The following is a 26,051-nucleotide window of genomic DNA, read 5'->3' on the forward strand; positions in this document are numbered from 1 at the left end:
CTATTAAAAATACAAGAACAAAAGACAAGAAAAACAGAATCATTGATGTCAAAGATTCTTGCCTTCATTTATTATTTATGGAAGCATTCTCCAGTGTCTGTGTTGTGTAACAGTCAAGTTTTCACCACAGGGCAAAGCCTTGGGCTTTCCATATTCTCAGTAACAATGAGCCGTTTTTTTTTTTACCTTGTTAGGCTAATAGGTGCCTGCTTTTTTGACGACAACATTAAATGTAACAGAATGCTTTAAGAATAAGAATAATATACGAACATTCAAAACACAGGGATTTCCTATTTATCAGTATCCGAGTGTTAAAAGTACCTCCTGTTCAAAATGTCGATTATTTCATTACCAGCCCAGTATCCCTTACTTAAGTGAACTGTAAAATAAAGTTGTGCTGAGTGTTATATAGTACCTCCTTTAGAAAAAGACCCATGTCAGAGCATAGAAGTGAATAGTTAGTCATTCTCGCCCAGCACAATGATGTGGAAGGCTGTGGAGATTCAGTGACACGCTAGCCAGTGTTTTCCTTGTCACTTCTCTGTCTGTGCTTATTAATGTCAAAGGCGTTAGACAGCCCAGCAGTTCTAGCAAGAACGTGGGGTCATTGAATGTCAGCAGTACATATTTAGCTTACAGATGCTGTCACATAAACTACTGTATGTTGGATTACTTTTAACTTACTGCTATCACACACACACACACACACACACACACACACACACACACACACACACACACACACACACACACACACACACACACACACACACACACACACACACACACACACACTAACTCCATCTCTGTCCTTTCTTTTCCCGGGGACAGGCATTTGAAGACATTTATATTGAACAGAGAAAAGTGGCCAAGACTGTGCTTGAGTTTGCAGACAAGATTTTCACCTACATCTTCATCCTGGAAATGGTCCTGAAATGGCTCGCATATGGCTTTAAGAAGTACTTCACCAACTACTGGTGCTGGCTTGACTTTCTAATTGTAGATGTAAGTGATTTTTGATTTCATTCTTAATTTAGTTGATGTGTGAATTAGAATATTAAACATAAAGTTGGCTGAAGAATTATTGATAGCCTTGGGTTTAAAAAAAAGTCATAAAACTGTCTTTATGGTTAATTTCCACTTATAATAAAATTAAATCACAGTGAAACAGGAAGCCACGTTAGTGTTTCTAAACAGTCAAGTAAAATTGAAATGGAAACTTACCTTGTCATATTTTCTGTGGATCGTTAACGTAATTGGACGTAACTAGTTTTGTTTAAATTGTACTGAATCCTAAAATTTCATTTACATTTTATTTGAATAGCATTTTTATTATAATAGACTAAATCTACCTAAATGAAAGCTTAGATTTTTCTCATATTTTCAGTGTGAGAGGAAACTGATTAACTACAAAGACATTTTTATAAGCGTTTTTATTATATAATTTACTGTTACTGTTTCATGTCATTTTTTTAGCAGAATATTTAAAATACACATTTAAAGTATGTAATCGTGTACTTTACGTTACATATACATATTACATGCATGTACTTATTGCCCAAACCAAAGCCTCATAATACCACAGCTATATTTCGTATCTGGCAGTGGAGAGAGGAAAAAACGGGACTGTATATTGCATGACATTGTACTGTGTAGGCTATAACAGTGAAAGCTATAAAAGAGCCAATTAGAGCACACACACGTAAAAAAAATGCTAATAAGCAGACGGTCTTGTATAGCAATATTAACCCCTTAACATTCTTTTAATATCTTCGCAAATATTATGCACGAGACCAAATGCTTCTCCTGTGCTTGTTATAATTCTCCAAGGACAAAAGAAAAACCCAAGCTTTTACTCCCTGAATCCCGAAACAGACGGCCTTTACTGTTCATAAATTATTATGAATGTAATATAAGTATTTCACTTTCAGCAGCTGCTCTCAATGGGCTAAAACATCCCCATATCTTAATAAAATATCTTGGCACAAGGCAACAAACAGGGCACTCTGGCTTTTCTTTTAAGGGCTTGATTTAATCTTGGAAGATGAAAATAAGGTCCGTAGATAATAGATCAGGAAAGCGCATCATACTACAATGATCATTATACTAGTACATTTTCTATGTAGCTGTCCAATGAAATGTCATTATGCAACTATATCTTGAGGAATAAAATATAATCTTGGAATTAACTGAACAAACTACACTTCAATTTACACAGATTTCAGTGATTGGCCTGTTGGCGAGTGCCTTCAAATATGAACAAATTGGCACCTTGCGTGTTCTAAGGACGCTTCGGGCATTGAGGCCGCTACGGGCCGTATCTCGCTTTGCTGGCATGAGGGTAAGGATTTTATCTGGCCGGTCCGTTCCACAACCGGGCCATTTAAGCACACAGTGATGCTTTTAGTAGATTAGCGATTGTTAGGTCACTCAATAAAAATTTTCATCCTCCTCAGGTTTTCTGAAGCCTTCTGCCAAGCTGACACACACAAACACAAACACAAACACACACTCTCTCTCTCTCTCTCTCTCTCTCCCTATCTGTTCAGCACTTACAACTTTTGTGTTTTTCCAGGACTGATCATACATGGAACTTGTGAAACAGCCAAAAAAGCTGTTAAAACTATTTAACACTTCTCTTCTTTTACCCAGGCACCATGATTCAGAAGCAGGAAAGACTTCCCTTTTACTTCCACAGGAAGAGCATGGACCCTATGCCTGGCAGGATTTGTCAGCTTGCTAATACTGCATTTCTATCTTTTCTGTCTCCTCCATTCTCTGTGCCCCTTTTAGGTGTCTTTAGTAAGCCTTGTAGCCAACACACTTGGCTACTCTGACTTGGCTGCCATCAAATCACTTAGGACCCTCAGGGCTCTCAGGCCACTAAGAGCTCTATCCAGATTTGAAGGCATGAGGGTAAGAGCCTCTCTGTTTCTCTCTCTCTCTCTTTCTCTCTCTCTTTATTTCCATCTGCCACTTCGCTGTCCTTTGTCGTTTGACGCTATCCCCGCACATTCAATGCATTTTTAAATTTAGTACATATTTCTCACGAAAAAATGAAAAACATTAAAAGGTAAATTGTAAATACAAACAACTCAATACATACACACAAACAGCAGAACCAAGGTATGGCTATTATAAGGAGCCAATTTAAGGTATTAGACCGCAATAAAATTAATAAAATTAAATCTGCAGATACAACAGCTCAAATGTAACACTTAATTAATGATAAATAAGGCGAATGTAAATAAAGAGGAATGTGAATGTGCACACTCAAAAATTGATTAATGTTATGTAAAGACTAAGACTACTGCTATTACCAAATGCTAATAATCTTTATAAAAATAAAAGAACTCATTTGGACCATACTTTAACACAATCAGCACTAAAGCTAATATTTCTGAATACGTCCACATCGTCTGTTATTATCCTTCTGCTTTTAAGTTTAAATAATGTCTGATCTATTCAATCCACAGTCTGACAGATTTGTCACTGCGTTCTTCGTATATTATCCGGATTTCACCAGATGGAAATGAAACATCTTGCCAGTATTACATTTCAGAATTACTGCACTATGGATTCATCAGTATATTTCTGTATAATGATGTGCTCAGTGTAAATGTCTTGTATGCAAATGTACATCACTCAGCTCTTTCAATTCATATAACATTAATCATATATAACCCATTAATATGCCGTTAAATAAATGTTCTTTTTTTCTGACAGTATTCTAAAGGAATACCATTATGGAAGCCTGGACTTATATAATAAACAGATATATTGAATAAGATAAATTATAATAAACCATCAGTATTCATGTAATTTTCCAAAATTAAATCTTTTTTTTTCTTCTTTTTTTCAACAGTCATATGGTGAACAATAGCTTTTTAGTTTTGGATAAAATAAATGCAATGTAAAATAGATAGATAGATAGATAGATAGATAGATAGATAGATAGATAGATAGATAGATAGATAGATAGATAGATAGATAGATAGATAAATAAATAAATAAATAAATAAATAAATAAATAAATAAATAAATAAATAAATAAAGCAACAGAGCTTGCTTTTATACTAAAATAATCAAAGGATGGTATGGTGGTGTTGACTGTTTACCATTAACAACACATCCTGAATTGTTTTACTTCACTTATAGTGCAAGAATTTGTCAGTTTTTACATTTATTACATTTATTAAAGAACATTACATCATACCTGAGATTAAATTAATGTGGAGGAACATCCATATATAAAATATATGTATAGATATCACTTCCTCTTTGGCCTGTAGCAGCTTTAAACAACTGTTCCTTCAACTAGAAGCTGCCTTTAAGACAAAAAAAAAATTAGCTTCCTTCGTGAATAGAAACTGAATGCAAAGTCATCTGTCCAGAAGACTCTCCTGTGGCAGCGAACTTAAAGTTACGGCTTTATATGTGACACTGGAGGCTCCTTCCAAAAATGATAAATACAAATCTCCTAACAGAACACTTCCCCAACACGAATCATCAGCTATATATCTCCCTGTGAATTAGCAGAGATGCATGGAATTCCCTGTATGTCGCTGTAGGTCTGGCAAACACGATTAGACGTCACAGCGTGTTAACAGCAGCTGCCTGAGGCACATGGCCTTGTTTACATGGGGAGAGAACGTGCAGTCTCATTCACAGAAGATCAGCTGTTTGGCAGATCTCTTTGTGACACTTCCTATTATCTGAAAAATTATTGTGCATTCAAAAAAGAAAAAAAAAACAATATCTGGGAATAAGGTCCAGGATGCCTTCTAACAGGCACTACATGAATAGTTGTCGATGTTTGTGTGTGTGTATATACAGTATGTTCGTCCTGTCTTCTAATGTTAGTCCTGTTATAATGCATATCTATCTAACTGCCAGTATTACTCTACTACTGCTAATGATGGTCCTACAAATCCATTCACAAGTCACACTCTCTCTTACACACACACACACACACACATTTTACATTGTGCTGTGGATGTTTATGACCATCACCATGGTGTTTTGTCCTGCTTCTTTGTATCTTCTGAGATATGCTCAGTGAATAACTGTAAATGCATTTGTTAATTAATTTAATCATGACTGCTAAGAATTGTAAAAAAAAAAAAAAACCTTAGTGTTTATGTAAATATTTAATTCATATTTCCAGCTAGTCTACAACAGAATAAATGCTGTCCATTCCCTGTCAAAAATCTAATTGTTGATTGTGTCCATGGGCACCAGGTGGTGGTGAACGCATTGATTGGGGCCATCCCCTCCATCATGAATGTCCTGCTGGTGTGTCTCATCTTCTGGCTCATCTTCAGTATCATGGGCGTAAACCTGTTTGCTGGAAAATTTGGCCGCTGCATCAACCGCACAGGCTTCATCTACAACGCCTCACACATTAACAACAAGACCGAGTGCCTGGCTATGAACGATACCCAGTACTACTGGACGAAAGTAAAAGTCAACTTTGATAACGTGGGTGCTGGCTACCTTGCACTGCTTCAAGTGGTGAGTGATCTTTTTCCTCTTAGGAACATTTCCATGCCAAATGCACATACACACACACACACACACACACACACACACACACACACACACACACACACACACACACACACAAAATACACACACATACACACACTCACACAATCACACACACAAATACACACACATACACACACCACACACACAGTACTCAGTGTGAAACTTTTCAAAAAAATCTTTTCTTTCTGTCTTGCACTTCATTTCTGTCGCTGCCCACCTCTGCTTGTCCATGAGTACGAATCAATCAACAAGTCAGCGGAACTTTATTTTTAGCTATCACTGGGGCCATTATACAGAATTTTGTTCTCAGCAAGAGTGCATGCACTTCGTTCTTCATTTTAACTTAGTTGGTGCGGTAGCCTAGCAACAAGTCACTTAGCTCCTTTCCATCACCTTCTTCTGACTTGACTCAATACAAACCTTCCATTTGCATCTAGAAATAGTCAGTCCTAGCCCATTCACAAAAGCCCTATAATTACTGATAACCAAGGCAAAAAAAAGGCTATTTGGTCTAAAAGAGGACTCCCCTTATATATCACCTATTCTTGCTTTTAAATAAAATATATATATATTTGGTCACCACTTCCCCAGTCACACTAGCTGAGAGCTTTTTCTTTTCACTTTACACCTGATTTGTTGAGGAGTGAACATTTAATTGTCTATCACTGACTGAAAAGTGGGGCAGATAGAAATATTAGTCGCATACAGTAAAAAGCGTGACGGAAATAAAGGAATGTTCTAAAGACAGCTACGTATTAACCCGAAGCAAACATGAAACTTGTCATTTGCATAAGTAACGTTTTATAATATATCATAATAATGTGAAGTGTTGAAACCTATTTTTTCCCCCTGATAAGGCTACTTTTAAAGGCTGGATGGACATCATGTATGCAGCAGTGGATTCACGGGCTGTAAGTGTGGAACAGATACCCTTTTAAAAAATAACGCTAAACGTATTTCAATCCATAGTTAGAATAGAGGAATATTTTTTTAAGGAATATATTTGGAGACAGATTCATGCAATGAATTTGACGATTTGACATTGTCCAATTTGACAGGTGGAGCAGCAGCCAATAAAAGAGATCAACTTGTATATGTACCTTTATTTTGTGATTTTCATCATTTTTGGTTCATTCTTCACATTAAATCTGTTCATCGGTGTGATCATCGACAACTTCAACCAACAGAAACGCAAGATAAGTATCACTATGTATTATTATGTATACAACCTTTTAAGTGAATTAAAGTAAATTTAAGTGAAAAGTATTATACAGTGTAATATAATGCTTTTTCAGCAATATACTGTACATCAATAATAACATTAAGGTTCTTCTGCACTTAGGTGGACAGGACATCTTTATGACCGAAGAACAGAAAAAATATTATAATGCCATGAAAAAACTGGGATCAAAAAAACCTCAGAAGCCTATTCCTAGGCCTATGGTGAGTATATTGGCACAAGCCCCATCACCAGATACGTTTTCTGTGATAAAAACAAACTTGATAGTTAATTATAAACATAAACAAATTTAAATTAGGATGAAAATAAGAGTAAAAATATTGTAGTATATTTTGAATATATTTTAAAGGATTCCACTTGTGAATTAGTAACAACTGAGAGTATAATGATTGGGTGGAAAAGGATCATCTACCAAAGGCTCTGTCTTTGTCAGTAAAGATGGGTTGTGGCTCACCACTTTGTGCCAAACCTCTTGAACATTCCTCAATGCTAGAATTCAGTTTTCACATTCTACAGTACATGAATCTGAAAAGATTCAGGGAATCTGGGGAAATCTTACTCCGTATAGTCCAAAGCTGGAAACCACTGCTGAATGTGCGGGACCTTGGAGCCCTCAGATGGCACTGCAGTAGCAAACCGTCATGCTACTGTGATAAATATAACCTCATCGGCTCAGGAGTATTTTTGAGAACCATTGTCACTTAACACAGTCTACTGCTGCATCAAGAAATGCAACCTGAAACTCTGTTATGCAAGGAGAAAGCCATATATAAATTTTAATCTAAAATGCCAGAGTTCTTTGGACCCTCTGGACCATCTCATAGGGACTGAAAGAGAGTGGAAATGATTCAACATTTTAGCAGTTTCTCTGAAATGGACATCAAGTTCTTTTTGTCAAAGACAAAAAGAACTATCCAGATTGTTATCAGTGGCACCAAGGTGCAAAAGCCAACCTCTTTCAAGGCAAGGTATCCACTGTCACCCAACATCAAGGCGACATCTTTTTCTGGGAAGTCCATGGTTATTTCAACAACACAGCATCAGATCTCATTCTGCCGTGCTACAACAGTGTGGCTTTGGAGACACAGAGAGTGTGTGCTCATCTGGCCGTCCAACAGTAAAGATCTGTCCACTACTGAAAACAAGCAGAATCAGATAAGGGATTAGGGAGTGTTGTGCAGACTCTTGAGAAGCTGAAGTCTGGGATCAAGAGAGAATGAGCAAAAATTCCACTTGCAAAATTGCAACAATTAGTATCCTCATTTCCCAAACAATTAAAAATTAAAATGTAATTAAAATGAAAGGTAACATAACAGGGGATGAGGTTAAGCCTAGTGATTAAGGTGTTGGACTACAAATCGGAAGGTTGTGAGTTTGAATCCCATGTCCACCAGGCTGCCATTGCTGGGACCATGAGCCAGGCCATTAATGCTCAGTAAACGTTACAGGCAGACTTTACAAAATATCCCAACTTGTGCATTCATCAACAAGAACACAATAGTTTGAAGAAAGAGGCCTGGCACAGAGATAGAGTTGTGTGTGTGTGTGTGTGTGTGTGTGTGTATATATATACGTGTGTGTGTATGTTCAGGTGTATATATGATGTATACAAATTAAAGTGTAACAATAATGCTGTAAAGTGTAACAATAATGCAATAAAACTGTTCTCTCATTCAGAATTCTATCCAAGGATTCTTCTTTGACTTGGTGGCAAAACAAGCTTTCGACATCATTATAATGCTGCTCATCCTCCTGAACATGTTGGCCATGATGGTGGAGACAGACGAGCAGTCCCCACACATGCAGTCCATCCTGTATAATATCAACCTGGCCTTCATCATCATCTTCACTGCCGAGTGCATTATTAAGATTATTGCCCTCCGCTGCTATTTCTTCACTGTCAACTGGAACATCTTTGACTTTGTGGTAGTCATTCTCTCCATTGTGGGTAAGACAAGGCAGGACTCTAACTGAGAGTTCATTTAAATATATGTGGGAAAGTGGCACCTCAGTGGGTAAGGTGTACTAATGATCGTAAGGTTGTGAGTCCAAAGCCCTTAAACGTACAATTCTAAAAACCTAAAATTCACCAAATGCTGGTTACCATGGTATTGATTTGGATAAACAGATTTTTTTGATTTGGATAAAAAGATAATATTGCATTCATTATTAAATGGACGTAATGAACAGCAATATCCTCTACAACAACAGAATTCCCCTACAAAATCAAGGAATCCCTCAGTAGGGATAAATGCTCTTCATCAGCCACATGGAGATGATTAACTGTAAAGCTAACCTAACCTTGGCTTGACTTAATCAAGGTCTACCGCCAGTGCAACTATGGAGCACTATATCTACCAAGAAAGAGACAGACCATGCTTAAGAGTCAAGTCTAGCCAGTTTTGAGAGTAGATGTTCCTGATGAAAGAAAATGACACCGACAAAGGGTTAGCAAGGAGACAGAGTGACCACCCACTGAAAAAAAGGGACCCTGAGTTAAGTTGAAGGTAATTGCAGCAGTCAAGTCTGTCAGTTCAGGCGATTTGGAAGTGATTGAGGTTTGAAGCATGACAGTTGTTAGTTTGCGAGCGCAACGGAAAATGTATGGTTGTGTCCATTTTTCAAGTAGGCTATATTGCAGATCAAGCTGAAAATATATGGCCATGGATTAAGGAATGGTATTGTAAATTTTTTGTTAATCTTATTTGACCAATTTGCTGATTGTGTCTTTCATTTCTTTTGTGTAGGTATCGTTCTCGCAGATATAATTGAAAAATACTTCGTTTCGCCGACACTTTTCCGAGTCATCCGTCTGGCCCGAATAGGACGTATACTTCGACTCATTCGGGGAGCCAAAGGAATCAGAACGTTATTATTTGCCTTAATGATGTCCTTACCTGCATTGTTCAATATTGGACTCCTGCTCTTCTTAGTCATGTTCATTTATGCCATCTTTGGAATGGCAAATTTTGCCTATGTAAAGAAACAAGGTGGAATTGATGACATGTTCAACTTTGAGACATTTGGCAACAGCATGATTTGCCTTTTCCAGATAACGACTTCAGCTGGCTGGGACAGCCTGCTCAGTCCCATTTTGAATAACTCCCCTGAAGAGTGTGACCCCTATGTGCCAAACATAGGCACCACTGTCAGGGGCAACTGTGGGAACCCCACAGTAGGCATTACCTTCTTTGTTACTTATATTATCATATCTTTTCTCATTGTGGTGAACATGTACATTGCCATTATCCTTGAGAACTTCAGTGTGGCCACAGAAGAGAGTACTGAGCCACTGAGCGAGGATGATTTTGAGATGTTCTATGAGGTTTGGGAGAAATTTGATCCCGAGGCCACACAGTTTATTGAGTACGCTAAGCTTTCGGATTTTGCCGATTCGCTCTCAGAGCCGCTGCGTATTGCCAAGCCTAATAAAATTAAGCTGATTTCTATGGACTTGCCCATGGTGAGCGGTGACAAGATTCACTGCCTGGACATCCTGTTTGCCTTTACCAAGCGTGTGCTGGGCGAATCAGATGAAATGGATGCTCTCAAGCAACAAATGGAAGAGAAGTTTATGATGGCAAATCCATCCAAAATCTCCTACGAGCCCATTACTACAACTTTACGGCGGAAGCAAGAGGAGGTATCATCCATCGTTATACAGCGGGCCTACAGAAGGCATTTACTCCGGAGACAGTTGAGGCAAGCCTCGTTCATATATCGACAGATCAATGTGGAAGGAGCTGCCAGCAGTGAGGATGACAGCCCACCAGAGAAGGAAGGACTCATAGCCTTCATGTTGAAGGAGAATTATGGACCTGAGACAGAGGATTTGTCCTTGGCCTCCTCACCGCCGTCTTATGACAGTGTGACAAGAGCCACTAGTGAGCTTTTCCAAGCTCTAATACCTGAGCCCAGGAACAGTGACCTGTGCAAACCTGACCCTGACAAAGACCGTGAAACATTTCTATAACATTAAGTATAAAATGCTCTCACACACATTAATCTTCTTGTTACTTTGGTTTTTTTTTTGTTTACAGAATGTAACATAGCTCAAACAACACTCTAAACTCTTGATACATGGGACTGTGCATCAAGATTTCAAGGTTTTTGTAGGACAAGTTGATGTTTTTAATTCTCCTGTGTTTCACATTTTGTTTGAATATACAGGGGCAAAGTGTAGACAGCTCACATTAACTTTGCTTCAGTTTATATGCATGAGTGAGATTCTGCAGCAGCTAACTGCAGTTATATCACAGATGTACTAAATCATATATTAGATTAACTAAATACAGTTTATCAACATTTACAAAGTATGCCTGACCATCTGAGTTTATTAAAAGGTCTTACTTAAATTGGTGTGATTTCCTTTTGACGATAGATTTCACACTACGTAGACGATGCAAGACATTAGAAATTCAGTCTTGTTATTGCTATCAATTACTCATATTACAAAAAAGAAAGAAAACAGTAAAACATTTGGATACAACCAAGTATGAAAATGACTTATGTCCAGTCCAGGTTGTGTCAGTAGCGATGAGAGGGGGGAGCAAAACAAGTGGGAATATTTGCAGTACTATGTTTTTGTTAGGTTGTTAGGCATTTTTTATTATTTTATTTACTGATTTTTTTTTCCCTCCACATTTTGCATTTATTTCTATAATGCAGTCTCTTACAAATAGCCTGGTCTGGTTACAGGATGCTATAATCAGGACTAGTAAAAGACAATCAAACATGACTCAGCAACGATCTTTTATGTACAACATCCATCTTCATCCACAGCTACCAAAAGACTGCACAGGCCTTCATTCAAAGTATCAAAACTACTGCACATGTAAACATTTTTGTGTATTTATTTTAACTGTGAGTATTTATTTTGCATGTTGGAAAATGCATCACTTAGAGATGTAATGGCCATTTTTTTTTCTTTTTAAGGCTGAAAAGGAATTCTTATTTTGCACATGATGAGTTCAGCAATAATTTGCTACATTTCGATAAAGTCTGAATATTGATTTTAGATGTATATTTGAATCCAGAAAAAAAAAATGTCATTTATACTATATCGACCTTATGTCTAAGGGAAATCTCTTGCTGGCACCATGACATATTCTTTTCCACAGAACGTTTGTTTTGTATCTCAGACTCACATGAAGAGATTAATCCGCTTGTTTTTCAAGTCAGGTTAGCAAGTTTGTTGAAGGGCTGTTTTTGTAGCAATAGACCCCAAGTGTGCCTGGTAGAACTTAAATCCTGTTTTATTCCTCTTCACCGGTGCAAAAGACTCGCCTTGAAAAAGGCATGGTGAAGCTGTTTCATGCCTGAGGATTACGTCAATAACCATTTACATCCAATGTAATCCTATCATCTAGCCGAACTTATTGTAGACTTCAATCCATTTGAGATCATTTTGAGCACAAGACATGACTTTCATCAATCCAAATGTATAATACAAGCAACCCTCATTAACAACAAAAGAGCATGGAAAACAAAAGTGGCACAGACTCCCACTGTTAACCAATTTATACATAGATATTATTTTTAAAAAATGTATTTAGATGTTCTGCCATAACGGGAACATTATTAGAATAAAGACAGCTACAGCTCTGCATGTATAAGAGTTGCGGATTTGTTTAGAAGAAAACAACAATAAGAATATATTTTAAAAGAGATGCAAAGGGCTTATAACTAAAATGAGATCACTGCAGATGAATAAGTGAAATGCAAGACATCTGGAATGTTTGCTGTTTGTCTTACAAGGATGACCGAACAATTGCTTCACCAACATCAGGGTGTGGCTTATTTGCTGGGATAATGTATATTTTGTGAGCCTCGACAACAAATCGGATGATCCTGTTTTCCTCGGTAATCTAAGGAGGTACATATGGGGATTGCTTGCATTGTATAACTTTTTAAATAACATTATATTTACAAATGGTACCCATTACAGTGAATAAATGTTACACAAGAAACATTGTTTTCACTTCCTGGAATGAATCAGCTATACAAGATCTTTAGATTAAATAATGTGTGGGATGAGGTTAACGTAGGTGCTGACGGCCTGTTCTCGGATCTATACGACTATACGACGTGTTACACCAGAGCAGAAAAGATTATCGTGATTCTTCACATACACACATGATGAAAAAAAGATAGTACCTGGAATTCTTGTGGGAAAAAAAATCCCTTTGGTTTATTTTTTTGCACAGGAGAGGAGCCATATATTACCCAGAAGGAGGCTGGGTGTATAAGTCTGTATAATGTGTGTGTCAAACAGCTGAGAAACTACAAGATAATATGGGTGTAAGATGGTGTGTGTGTGTGTGTGTGTGTATATATATAAAGCGCTACATCTTGCTGGATTTACTAACCGCAGGTGGGTTGTAAGTGATGGAGGCAGACCAGATCGGGGTGGCGTTTAGACGAGGGGATCTCAGGACTCCTTCTGTTGAGCATTTAGCATCACTCTCAAACTGCTCTTGTTTGGTTTTACAAAACCAAAGAGCCTATTCCGGTTACTTCAGCAAGAAGACGAGAGAAGGGCGACATGAACCGACTATGCTTGGAGGCATTACTCTTATTTTTGTAATATTTAGTAAAATGCACAGTAAAACAGAGAGAGGAAAGTATATGCTATCGCAGTACTTGGCTAAACTGCAAAATAAAATCCTAAGCACTCATACTGGAAAGGACAGTTTAAGCAAAACATACTTCTTTTTTAAATTTTGAACAATTATTGTATGTCTCTGGCATTTCCGTTTATAACCTTCATACTAATTGATAAAACATATACAGTATGCACGGCAGGTTACAATAGAGTGTTCACTAAAATGCAACAGCTATAGTATGGATTTATTAAGTAGGATGGTATTTCTAACATTCTTTTTCCCCTTGAAAATATTGTTTCTGTTGTCCCCCCTCAAATAAAACATCCATTAGCACATGCACAAAGAATGTAACAAATGACACTTTCTGCTTTCCATAATAATGCTTTAGTACCCAAGTTGATTGGAGATTCACAAAATATGTATTCAATCACCCACAAATAAAGCACAGGGAAACTTTTCTATCTGCTGTACATTTAAGATGCCAGTTTGTGAAATACAAGAGCAGAAACAGGAAATAAAAGGCATATTTTGTCTATGCTTTGCATATATATATATATATATGATGTATAAATATAAGTTATCTGAAAGTAGTGTATTTTATAAATAGTAGAATTTGCTAAACTTGTAGTTTTTATTTACATTTTTCATAAAAAAAAATAAAAAAAAATCAGTGATCAAATTCTGATGCTGCTTAAGGGAGCTTGAACAGTGTGCGATGAAATAGTGAAAACTGATCTGGTATCAGGCTCCAGGGCTAAAAATTCAAGCTATAAGCCAGTATGGACGGATGATCAAAACAGAGCCAGAGTCAGCATCTGGAGTCCTAAAGGTATATACTTGGAGGTTCTTTGAGGTTAAAACATAAGACCTCAGTCATGTGCCCCTCAAAAACATTTTTGTGCCTGTTAATTTATTTACGTATGTAAATTTATTTATTTCTTTTTTTACAATGTTAGAATGTGCATGCTGCAATATGACGACTTGTTTTCCAAAAAAAAAAGTTACACATTTGTAAATTTCAGTTGTGTGATGCCCCTTTTCCTCGACCGACTGTTTGTTAAAAAGAAAAAGAATTGCAAAGGAGATACTGTCGACTGTAGTCCTCGCAAACGGGACGTCTAGAGAGATCCACGGTTTTCTGAAAAGCATTGTGGCCAATTAGAATATGTATAATCTATAGTCAAATAAACAACAGGATTTATTGCCTTTGTGAGCATGTCTCTTTTATCCCATTCAACACCTTTTATTCTATCGTGCAGCTCCTATATATTAATGCTATTTCATACTGTTTATTAAGCACAATAACACAGCACATCTATTGAAATTGGCTGGTTTTAGGTAGTACTGTTTTTACTCCACTACTAATGGCATTGAAGAGCTAGTTCATCTGCCTGTTCCTACAGACTGTGAAGACTGAGACAGTTGTCACATTGGCTCAGCGCATGTTGACATTGTGTTCAACTGGAAGCCAGCTACCATAAAAGCCCTTATTCATCAGTTTCATTCTAGCGACTCCTTTTAAAATGAAGCCACACTGAAAAATCCTCAAGGATAGGACACAAAAACACAGAACAAGAGTGTTCAAAGAAGTACAGCATGAAGAAAACCGATGCTTACAATCATGCCCTTGAAGCCAAAATTGGTGGTTTAATTTTTGCATCTTTCTTATAGTTCGTATATTTTCCAATCTGAAAAAATATTGTTCTTTATCCAGTATATATTTTTTTGTTTATATGTGCAATTCTTCATAATTACAATTAAGTACAATTAACTGCTTTCTTGACCCATACTGTATATACAACATGGCGTGTGCGGTTTTCGCAGTGATCTACCCCAGTCCCATTCCAGGTTTAGTCTCTCTTAGCTGTTATAATAAACTCCACTCTTATGGGAAGGTTTGCCACTAGATTTTGGAATGTGGCTGTGGGAAAATTGTGTTCATTCAGCTACTAGAGCATTAGTGAAATCTGCCACTGAAGTTCTGTGAGGAGGCCTGGTGTGAAGTCAGTGTTTCAGTTCATCCCAAAGGTACTCGCTGGGGATGAGCGCAGGACTCATTTGAGGTCTTCCACTCCAACCTTGACAAACCTTGTCTTCATGGACCTCACTTGCTTGACACTTTGTGGCAACTGTTTGGGTAAGATCTACATCTGGTTGTGATGGGCTTCTGTCCACATAATGTTGGCCATATAGTGCCTATATAGTGTATATATATATATATATATATATATATATATATATATATATATATATATATATATATATATATATATATATATATATATTCTAATCAGGTCTTGCTCTACAGTAGCAGCTTGTTATCAACAAACATGACAAACATGATTTGTCAGCATGTTGAGGAGTGTGTCTCTTCCAGTACACTATGAAGAAGAAAAGGTTTAAATAGTGTAAAATTTTAACAAGGGCACATTTATGTGAGAGGCAATTCTCTGAAGTGTTTAAACAACTCTGTTCTGCCCTTATACACTGTCTGGGATTCTCCATCAATAATAGTAAGTAAAAGACTATTAAGACCCTTGTTAATTTCTTTGTTATTCTCCATAGGAAGCTAGCTTGCTACGCTACTGTCAAGTTTGTTATAATTTTTAAGGAGTTTACGGTATTTCAAACACTAATGGCTGTTGTGTATGTCAGTCAAGCTTTTCAACACAATCTCAAGATACAGCATCAAATCACAGCCATGAAGCCATTTATCATTTAACAGAGTGCATTTCAAAATCACTATATCAGTGTGACTTTCGTAACCCTACTGAAATGCTGAAGCCAATCTTTCTGGGAAGACATTTCCAATACTTACATGAACAGAAAGCCTTTTCAGACAAATGGTACAAAATGCCTCCTGAGTACTTATAGCATGTCTGCAGGAACACAGAAAGTGTGTGGCTGTCTATAAACAAGGGTTCTGCATCAGTATTCTTTAATGCACAAACCATTTATTCAATAAAGACCTCTTACTGCAGGCAGAAGCCTTTTTTGATCGATTACTTAATGGAACTTGTAACGATGTATTTACTCAGTACTGAAAGACTTCATAATATTAATTTTTAATAATATTAATGCCAACTATATAACTGTAGACTATAGGATTATTACACCACACCGCTGGCTGAAAGCCTAGTCTAATCACTGTACACATTTTGTGTGGTGTTCTGAAGGTTAAGGCAGGCATGATGTGAACTGTGCACTATGTGGCCAGAAATGTGTGGACACCTGACCATTACTCCCATATGTGTGTCTTCACCGCAGAGATTGAAGCACACAATTTTACAAGACTTGACTGTAACTAAAAAAAACCCAAATTTCTTCCACCATGGCAATGCTCCTGTGCTCAAAGCAAGGATGGAGTAGAAGAACTTGAGTGTCCTGAACTCAACTCCACTGAGCATCTTTTGGATGAACTGAAACACAGATTGCATGCCAGGCCTTCTTGTCCCACATCAGTGTCTGAACTGACTAATACCCTTGTAGAGGAATGAGCACAAATTCTTACAGCCAAGCTCCAAAATCTCTAGTGGAAATCCTTCCCAGAAGAGTGGAAGTTATTGGAACAGCAAAGAGGATCATAAAGCACATGTGTGATGATCATGTGTCCAGAAACTTCTGGCCATTTAGTGTATCCCTTTGTATACAAAAACAAAGGTTATTTACAGTGCTAAATTTATTGTCGGTTACTGAAAGCTAGACGTGAACACACACTACACACCCAGTGCTGTCAGCGTTCCCCTTGTCAATGCTACACAACTGGAGCTATCATTTTACTTAGGAAACTCACACACATGCACACGCACATGCAAACAACTCAGATTAATTTTATATGGCAGGAGAGGTTAACAGGAGAGGCTAGGTCTTCCTAAATAATAATTGCGTGTGGGTGTTAAAGAGTGAGCGGCAGTGTGTACTAACAATACAGAATATTTGGTAAGGCATAACTGATCTACATGACAATTCCCAATTAAGATCTTGGCCAGCTTAAAGCATATATTTAATATGATGCCTGACTCACTGAATCGCTATTAATGGCACTCTGTTATGATTGGTTATAATAATACCAACCTTTATTTATACACCAAAATTGTTGTACTGTAGGTAAGGAAGATTAATATATTTAGTACAAGGCATATTAAGGAAACAATCTACAATTATTAATATATTTGTTATGAAATCTATTTGCTGTTGCTATGATATCAAATAAATTATGGTTCAATGAGATCATAAATCATGAAAAAGATGATTTAATAAGATAAGAATAAGAAGTCAATTGGCCAATCAATAAAATAATGTCTAGATTGTGCCAGGGATTAATCAAGTTTTAAAAAAAAAGAGGTTACATTGGATTAAAATGGGAAAAGTTAACAAAGTCTTTATGACTGGAAAAATATAATAAAAATACATAGTTTCCACAAATTCGAAAAATTCCAGCTTTTTAGGCAAACCCCAAAACATAGACTATAATACAGTCAAAAGTATGTGTTCATACCAAAACCATAAGCATTAACCTCAAACCGGTCAACTCTGCTGCTTCAACAGTCTCTACTTTTCCAGGAAGGCTGTCCACTTGATTTTTGGCACATGGATGTGAGGATTTATGAGCGAGGTCAAGCAGCAATGTCAAGTGAGAAGGCCTGGTGCATAGTCAGTGCTACAGTTTATCTTGAAGGTCTTCAGTGGGGTCGAGGTCAGGGTATGGGCCACTTCTACATCAATCATGGCAAACCATGTCTTTAAGCACCAGATTTTGGCATCTGCTGGAATAGGTTTGCTCTAGTGATGTGCCTGATGTGGCTCCAGAAAGTTCCAGAGATGTGTGCACTAAGCAAACTAATCCATTTGTTGATATTTAAAAAGAATTATTTTAGTCGACCATTTGGAGAAATGGTTTAGTGGTGAAGATTGACTAGCCTGCCCTGCTATCGTGTATTTGTATGTATAGGAGGTTCATTACCATTTTATATAACCTTGAATGTTATTGTCTACTGTATTTTTCAGTCTACTCTAATTTCAAGAATGTTTTTGTGCTTTTGTGAAGCTTTGAGTAATATTTTATGCGTTGTATATGCTGAAGGACTGTATATCAGGACTGTAAGACGAAGGAGCTACAGTAGGTCCATCACAAAACATAAATCATACCTACAATCCAGTGCAAGAATGTGGCTAGGAGGCAATGCCAAACATCCAAGTACAGCACAGAGCCATATTGCATAAGTGTTACCCAAGTCAGGTCATCTTGCAACACTTGTAACAATTGCATTCGAGAGTAGTTAAAGCCTGGACAAACGACAAAGAAATCTGCGTGATGACTGACTCACATGTCGGCACTTGTCTCCTCAAGAAAGTCACCCAAAGCACATATGCGGTTTTTTTTTTGTTCCAGGACAGACACACACACTTCCCCGAGTGTCAACACTGCACTTGTATGACTCCTTAGAGAACCTTGGTAAGCTTGCCAGGTCAGTCAGAGCCTCCAGAGATCTGGTTTCTGCAAATGTGTACAAGACGGCTGCATCAGCCACTGTACGAGTCTTACATTTTCTAGATTTAAGATATTTTGCCAATTATCTTTGTTGTTGTTGTTGTTTTTTAACATTTACATCTACAAATCTATTTTGGCATCATTGTATTAATATATTCACCACATATCTGCCCCCTTTATATCTTTCCCAGCTTATATTTCAAAATGTAACTGCTGCTAGACACCAGAACGTCTTCTGCTCTGCAGAATCATACTCGTATAAAAAAAAACAAATGAACCAAATAAATGAATAAAGTCTGCAATGACCTTTACTTTGTCAAAGCAGAGTTAAATCAGTCTGCCACATAAATGACACTACTGTATATAAAACATAACAAGATATTGTAGTGAGCAGCATTGCATGATTTCACATATGCTGCAAATACAGATATGCTTACTTTAAATTCACATGCATGTGTTTCGGCTTGGCTAGGGCACATCGCACACACTGTGAGTATTTTATATGAGATAATATCATTTGGCAAAGACTCACTGAGAAGAAATCTCAGAGGAAGCATCCTTGGTGCACTCAGGGTTTTGCCTGAGGTTGATTATAACTGTGCAAAGCCCTATTGCAATAAGAACAAAGCAATGTTTCAGCAAGAGTTCTCCTTTTTGTACAGAAAAATAACAGTACCAGCTAGTATAAGCAGTTGTGGTTCAGGATAGTTGGTAATGCAAAAACAAGCACACTGTACTTTCTACTTTTTTAGTTTTTTCTTCTTTACTCTGCTTACTTCCTACCCTTTCCATTCCTGGTTGTTTGTAAGCGGATGAATATGGGCCCTGGAGTGTGTTGTTTGCTGTATGGGGTTACTATAACAGCAAAGTCCTGATGAGCTCCCTGGACAGTGCTCCAGGATGAGGATGAGTGTGTTCTCTCAGTTGGGAGCAGTGACCCCACCCTCAAGAGGATAGCCCTCATGCATCACTCCGGCTGTATGTGTATACACACACTTAAGTGAGAAAATTTGTGAACCTCTTGAAATTATCTGGATAGCTGCCAGAATGACTCCTGAAATATCTCATTTTTATACTTTTAATTTATAATAATTTTATACTATTAAAAAAATACAAACACTAATAGATCATTTAAAATAAATAATGTAAACCCTGTTTTTTTCTTTTCTAAAGATTGAAATGATCACTAAATATAGCTCTATAATAAATAAAAAATTATAAAATGTTTTTTTTTTAATCTTCACTTTTTAATCTGGGATTTTCACACTCAATTAAAAAGATGACACAAAATTATGTAAAAAAAAAAACAAACAAACAAAAAAAAAAACACGGCAGTAAATTCAGGCAGTTCTGCAGGTTGATAAAGAAAGGCTAGACTTGTTCCATCTGACAGGATCAACTAAGCACACTGTAAAACCGAGGCGAGCAGAAAAGCATCTCAGAACACACAACATATCATACATTGAAGCAAACAGGCTACAACCAAAGAAGACCAAATCAAGTTGGTCTTCCAGTTAACAGGAATCTGAGGCTACACTTGGCACTGGATCACCACACAGACTACATTTAAATTACATTTAGGGCGTTTGGCTGACATTCTTATTCAGAGCTAACTGCATTATATCTCATTTTTTCATACAACTGAGCAGTTGGGATCAAGGGCCTTTTTCAAAGGTTCAGAGGTGGCAGTTTGGCAGTTCTGGGATTTGAACCCATAAAGTTCCAGTCAGTAGATGAATATCTAGACTGTTAAAATATCACTTTGTCTCTTTGAGCTATTTATTCTTCATAGAAAAGAGGGGTTATATGTACAAGCATTGCTTTCTATTCAGCTCAAACAAGTCAAAGTTCTTCTTAAACCCTCTCATCATCAAGACATTTCATATATATATATATATACACACACACACACACACACACACACACACAATTTGTTTGCCGTACTACTTACTTACACTCCTCTCACACATCAAACCAGTGCAGAAGGCAGTCTGCTGCTTCAGGGTTTTATTAGTAACAAATACTGCCCATGACTTCACAAGATTACACCAGTAAAGAGAACAATAGATCAAATAATTGTTGTGAGGAAAAAAAATGTGTGTGCACAGCAAAAGAATTTAGGGAATGGCAATATTCCCTTTCATTTTTCACAAATGTCCTAGATAGAGACAGGGACAACTTTTCCTCCACTGGGTGTGTTATTCCCTCAGCAACATCTGTGTTCACAAAATGAAAGTTCTGCTTTCCAAACTTTACTGTGAAGAACTAAAAGATGTATAACAGGTGACATGAAATACTAAATGTTTTAGATATGAAGCATTTATATCATTTAGATATAAAGATAAATTAAAACCAATTCTAATTAAATATATACATTCATTAAAGCTAAGATACTAATTACTATAACCTAATCTCATATAATGAACAGAAGATATTTCTATTATTCATATAATTATATTATAAAGTCAAATAAAAGAAATAAATATTCTTTAACTTTCTGTACACATTAATTGAAATTCATTCTTATACATTTTCAAACGGAAGATTAAGTATCATACATAGCGGACACCTTAAATTCCCTATAAACTCCAAGCATGGGTCTAGACATATATGCTTAATTCTTATTATTTGTACCATGGTTAAAGAAGGGTTTTTTTTTCCTTTGTTGTTTTATTAAAGGCAAATCTCTTTTGGTTGATTTGCTTAACATTTACACTGATGATATGAGAAAAATCATTTATTGCAAGAAAATAAAATCTAGCAAGTAATTTTAACAAATATGAGGTTGTCACCGAGACCTTAGTCTAATCCCTTTAGTCGTTGACTGACATGGTGAAGATTACAGAAAGCACATACGAAAAAGTGTGTTGACCTTCATAAATGAAGCAGAAGAAAACAAACAAGTATTCATTTTGAAATGCCCAACTGAACTCTTACAGAAATAATTAAGAAATTTAAAACAACCAGAGCTCTAATAAGCCTGCATGAAAAAGTCAAGAAGTGTATTTTGCCCTAGGGTACAATAAGAAAAGATGATTAGCCAGGCAAGATTTCTCCTAGTATTACAGTTGGAGATTTGTAGATGATATCGGTGTTTTCAAGTCACCAAAAATCTTCAAAAAACTCCTTGGAAACTCCTGCTGCATCCCAAAAGTGTTCATTGGGATTGATGTCAGTGCTCCGTTCAAGCCACTGTTCTTCTACTCGAACCTTAACAAGTCATGTCTAAAGGCATGACAGAAGAAAGCCTTTTCTTTTCATCAATCTGCAAAGTGCCTGTTCAGTAGACACTGGAATTCTGAGTTAAAAGACATAAAATGACATAAAATGAAGGTAGGGTATAGAAAAAAAGAAAGTCTAATCCATACTGTTAAGAGTGGTGGAGGATCTTGAAATGCATTTACTCCAAATACTCTACATAGATGAGGTAGCCTAGTGGTTAAGTAATGGGATTACCCATTGTGAGTTTGAATCCTAAATCTACCAAGCTGTCACCGCTGGGCCCCAGAGCAAGACCCTTAACCCTCAATTGCTCAGTTGTATAAAATGAGATGTCTGCCCAATACCATAAATGTAAGCGTTTTAATAAAAATCTGTCTACAGTTGCTAAGCAGCTACAACTGGGTCATAGTTGGATTTTCAAGGAGGACAAAAATACAAAACCTCCACAAAAACACCTGCATGTTCAAAAATGATTTAATGATTTAATTTAAAGAGCGAGTTTTTGTTGACATGCCCAGTCATTTTCAGAGTGAGATCGTTTCCAAAGGCATCAATAATTTTGGATCTGGCTGTCAGAATCCAATCTATATACATTTAAGAGCTTTGGTAATAGATGTGTTATGAACCATGTATTACAATTTCTTACACAAACCACAATATTGTCTTTTTTTTGTTGTTGTTGTTGTTGTTGATAAATTACACATCTGACTTTGAAATAGGGACCAATTTATCATGCTGAGGTTAAGAAACAACATTTGTACTGAAGGAAAAAAAAACCCCTGGCAGACTAAGAATACCTGTGAGCATCTTCAGGGTGATCGTCGCAATTGACAGCACAAAATACAGAGGCCCCTTTGCTCTTGTTTGTTTGAAAAATCCCTGAATACTACAAGTTTAACACATAACTCACAAAACTGTGTAAGCACCCTAGCCAAGGAGGGAGAAAACGGGGATAGGCCCCGAGAGACTATCTCCTGAGAAGAAAGACTGATTCCCAAATGGCTTCTGCACCCCACAGAAGTGCAGTACAGAGTGTAACATAAGAATTGCTACACTTCACATCATGTACTCATGTAGCTTATAATTGTGCGACATGTTCACATTTTTGCATCTCATTCAAATCGCAATTAAATGAACGTACCGTGTTCAGGAAACATGCAAAACCTATTCAGATTATTATATCTGTAAATATAGACATAAATATCGAACTCCAAAACTAAAACAAACAAAGCAGTGATGAAGGCCATGTTGCAGAGGAGACTCAGACAGAGCAACAACAACCAACAAAAGCCAATCAGACAAGAGAATACACGCACTTCCTTTTTCTCAGTCGCATCAAAGCAAGTTCCTTTGAGGATGTAAACTGTCCCCAAGGATGCCTGAAGTCAGCAGCCTTTTTTCCATCTAATGTCATGTAGGACAGTAACCTTAGACTAATTCAACAAGGCAGCTTGTGAAGAGACGGCTCTGGGATTCACGCTGCTCCGTGAACACACCTTCACATAGTCAGTCAAAAGCTAAATATCCTGACCAATGCATTTTACTGCCATGTCATATTACAAGAGTAAAGTACACTGGACAATAAAATCATAAACATTTGACCAATTAATCACAGCTGACCTTACTTATAGCCTTTCTTAAATAAATAAATAAACAAATAAATAAATAAAGTCATTTGACTAATGACAAATTTGTCATTATTATAATATTTTACAACTTTTTGTAATATTTTACAAAATATTAAAAACATGACTACTTATTATTATTATTATTACCTTTTTATTATTATTATATATCTGCCAACAACATCTGCCAATAGAATAGCTTGATAAATCTTACAAATAAATAAATAATAAATAATCTTACATTCTTTTGATAAATTCATAGACAATTTTAATTTATTTGGGGGGAAAAACTTATACAAACAGACAGAGAGGGACGGACAAATGGACGGATGGATCGATTAATGGATGGATGGACAGATGGATGGATTAATGAATGGATGGATGGATGTAAGGATGGATATACATCCTGGTTAATTTCTAAAACAGTGAAAGCTTAAAAAAAAAACTAAAAATATGAAATAATATGGCTGTATCCATTGTTTTAAAAGTATTTGTTATTTCAGAGTATTTCAGCAAAGCCACAGAGCCACAGTGACTTATTAAGGTAGCTATATCTCCATCTGCTGGATCTAACAGTACTTTAAAGAATACTGTCTGATTATTAGTGTAGCTCAAAGGCAGGTCCTGTAAGCACTACGCAATATAGTTTCAATATATATATATTTTATTATATTATATTGTGTAGACAAAATCTGTATTTTCTCTTGCCTGTATTAAAGCTTTTGACCCCAGGGACAAAGTTACAAGCCATTGTTGCTTAGAAACCGTCATTTTATGAGGCACATGACATTGAGGAACCTGAATATAAATGAACACTGATGAGGAAACACAAAGTCATTGGGATTATTAATGGTCTAAATCTTCAACTACAAAATGCAAAAAGACAAGAGCAGCTTTCCAGGGCCAAGTACAGTACATACTTGTTTTAGTGGTTGGATCCCAACAGCACTTTATAAAGTCTATTAACATGTCTCGTCTTGTAATGAAAATACAACTCAAATAGCAAAAGATGACAATTGAATGGGATTATATCAGAATTTGTATTTCTATTATATTATAAGTATATTATGTCTGTTTCAGTCAGTAGAATTTTACAATTTGTGTGTGTATGCCCTCCATCCCAAACTAACCCAGCTCTCCGTGCCCTCTGTCAGTGGATCACCAGCTTTCTGACAGACAGGCAGCAGCTAGTGCAACTGGGGAAACTCAAATCCAGCACCCACACCATCAGCACTGGCATCCCTCAGGGTTGTGTCCTGTGTCCTTGCAGACGACACCACACTGATCGGCATCATCCAAGACTGTGACGAGTCTGCCTACAGACTGGAGGTTGAACGGCTGGCTGTCTGGTGCAGCTTCAACAACCTGGAGCTGAACATGCTCAAGACAGTGGAGATGATAGTGGACTTCAGGAGAAACCCCCCTGCTCCCCCCCACTCACCATCATGGACAGCATTGTTACAGCAGTGGAGTCATTCAGATTCCTGGGAACCACAATCTCCCAGAACCCAAAGTGGGACATTTACATAGACTCCATTGTGAAAAAGGCCCGGCAGAGGTTGTACTTCCTCGCCAGCTGAGGAAGTTCACCCTGCCTCAGGATCTGCTGAAACAGTTCTACACTGCCATCATTGAATCCATCCTCTGTACCTCAATTACTGTTTGGTTCAGCTCAGCTACCAAATCCGACCTCAGAAAACTACAGTTGGTAGTCCGGACTGCTGAGCAAATAATTGGCCTTGAGCACCAGAACAACCAGACGCAGGAACAGTTTCATCCCTCAGGCAATCCATCTGATGAACATTTAACATACACGGAACACACACTATTCTCACACACTATATACTTAAAACATAAACTATGTATTTGTCAATTGAACGTTTCACACTTGTACATTTGTAGATACAAATTGCCCATATTGTATATTTCAATTGCTCATTTCACACTTGTACATTTGTACAGACAATTTGTCTATATTGTATATGTCATTCTGCTACACAGTGGAGCTTCTGTCACTATAACAAATTCCTCGCATGTGAAAACATGCCTGGCAATAAAGCTCTTTCTGATTCTGATATATATATATATATATATATATATATATATATATATATATATATATAGATAGATAGATAGATAGATAGATAGATAGATAGATAGATAGATAGATAGATAGATAGATAGATAGGTAGTGGTTATATATAAATACTTTTTATAAATGACTTATATCAATTTCAAATTAAGTAAATATTGAGGACCAAAAGTTTGTTTAATTTGGAAAGTCTGGGAATAAAAATCAAAAGAAAATATATATATAT

At 36.8% G+C, this 26,051-nt stretch overlaps 1 protein-coding gene across 3 annotated transcripts in view; it reads left to right on the forward strand.

The window, feature by feature from the left end:
• scn5lab (sodium channel, voltage gated, type V-like, alpha b) overlaps positions 1 to 14,597 on the forward strand; it is a 117,687-nt gene extending 103,090 nt beyond the window's left edge. For all 3 annotated transcript variants that reach the window (XM_047811643.1, XM_027149489.2, XM_047811644.1), the window contains 8 exons: positions 832 to 1,005; positions 2,794 to 2,916; positions 5,242 to 5,514; positions 6,408 to 6,461; positions 6,609 to 6,746; positions 6,889 to 6,993; positions 8,468 to 8,738; positions 9,538 to 14,597. In XM_047811643.1, the coding sequence (XP_047667599.1) occupies positions 832 to 1,005; positions 2,794 to 2,916; positions 5,242 to 5,514; positions 6,408 to 6,461; positions 6,609 to 6,746; positions 6,889 to 6,993; positions 8,468 to 8,738; positions 9,538 to 10,763 (2,364 nt within the window). In that variant the 3' untranslated portion in view covers positions 10,764 to 14,597. The remainder of the gene's footprint in view (positions 1 to 831; positions 1,006 to 2,793; positions 2,917 to 5,241; positions 5,515 to 6,407; positions 6,462 to 6,608; positions 6,747 to 6,888; positions 6,994 to 8,467; positions 8,739 to 9,537) is intronic.
• The last annotated feature ends 11,454 nt before the right edge of the window (positions 14,598 to 26,051 follow it).

The sequence above is a fragment of the Tachysurus fulvidraco genome, chromosome 3 (assembly GCF_022655615.1).
Source record: "Tachysurus fulvidraco isolate hzauxx_2018 chromosome 3, HZAU_PFXX_2.0, whole genome shotgun sequence".
NCBI classification, from domain to species: Eukaryota; Metazoa; Chordata; class Actinopteri; order Siluriformes; family Bagridae; genus Tachysurus; species Tachysurus fulvidraco.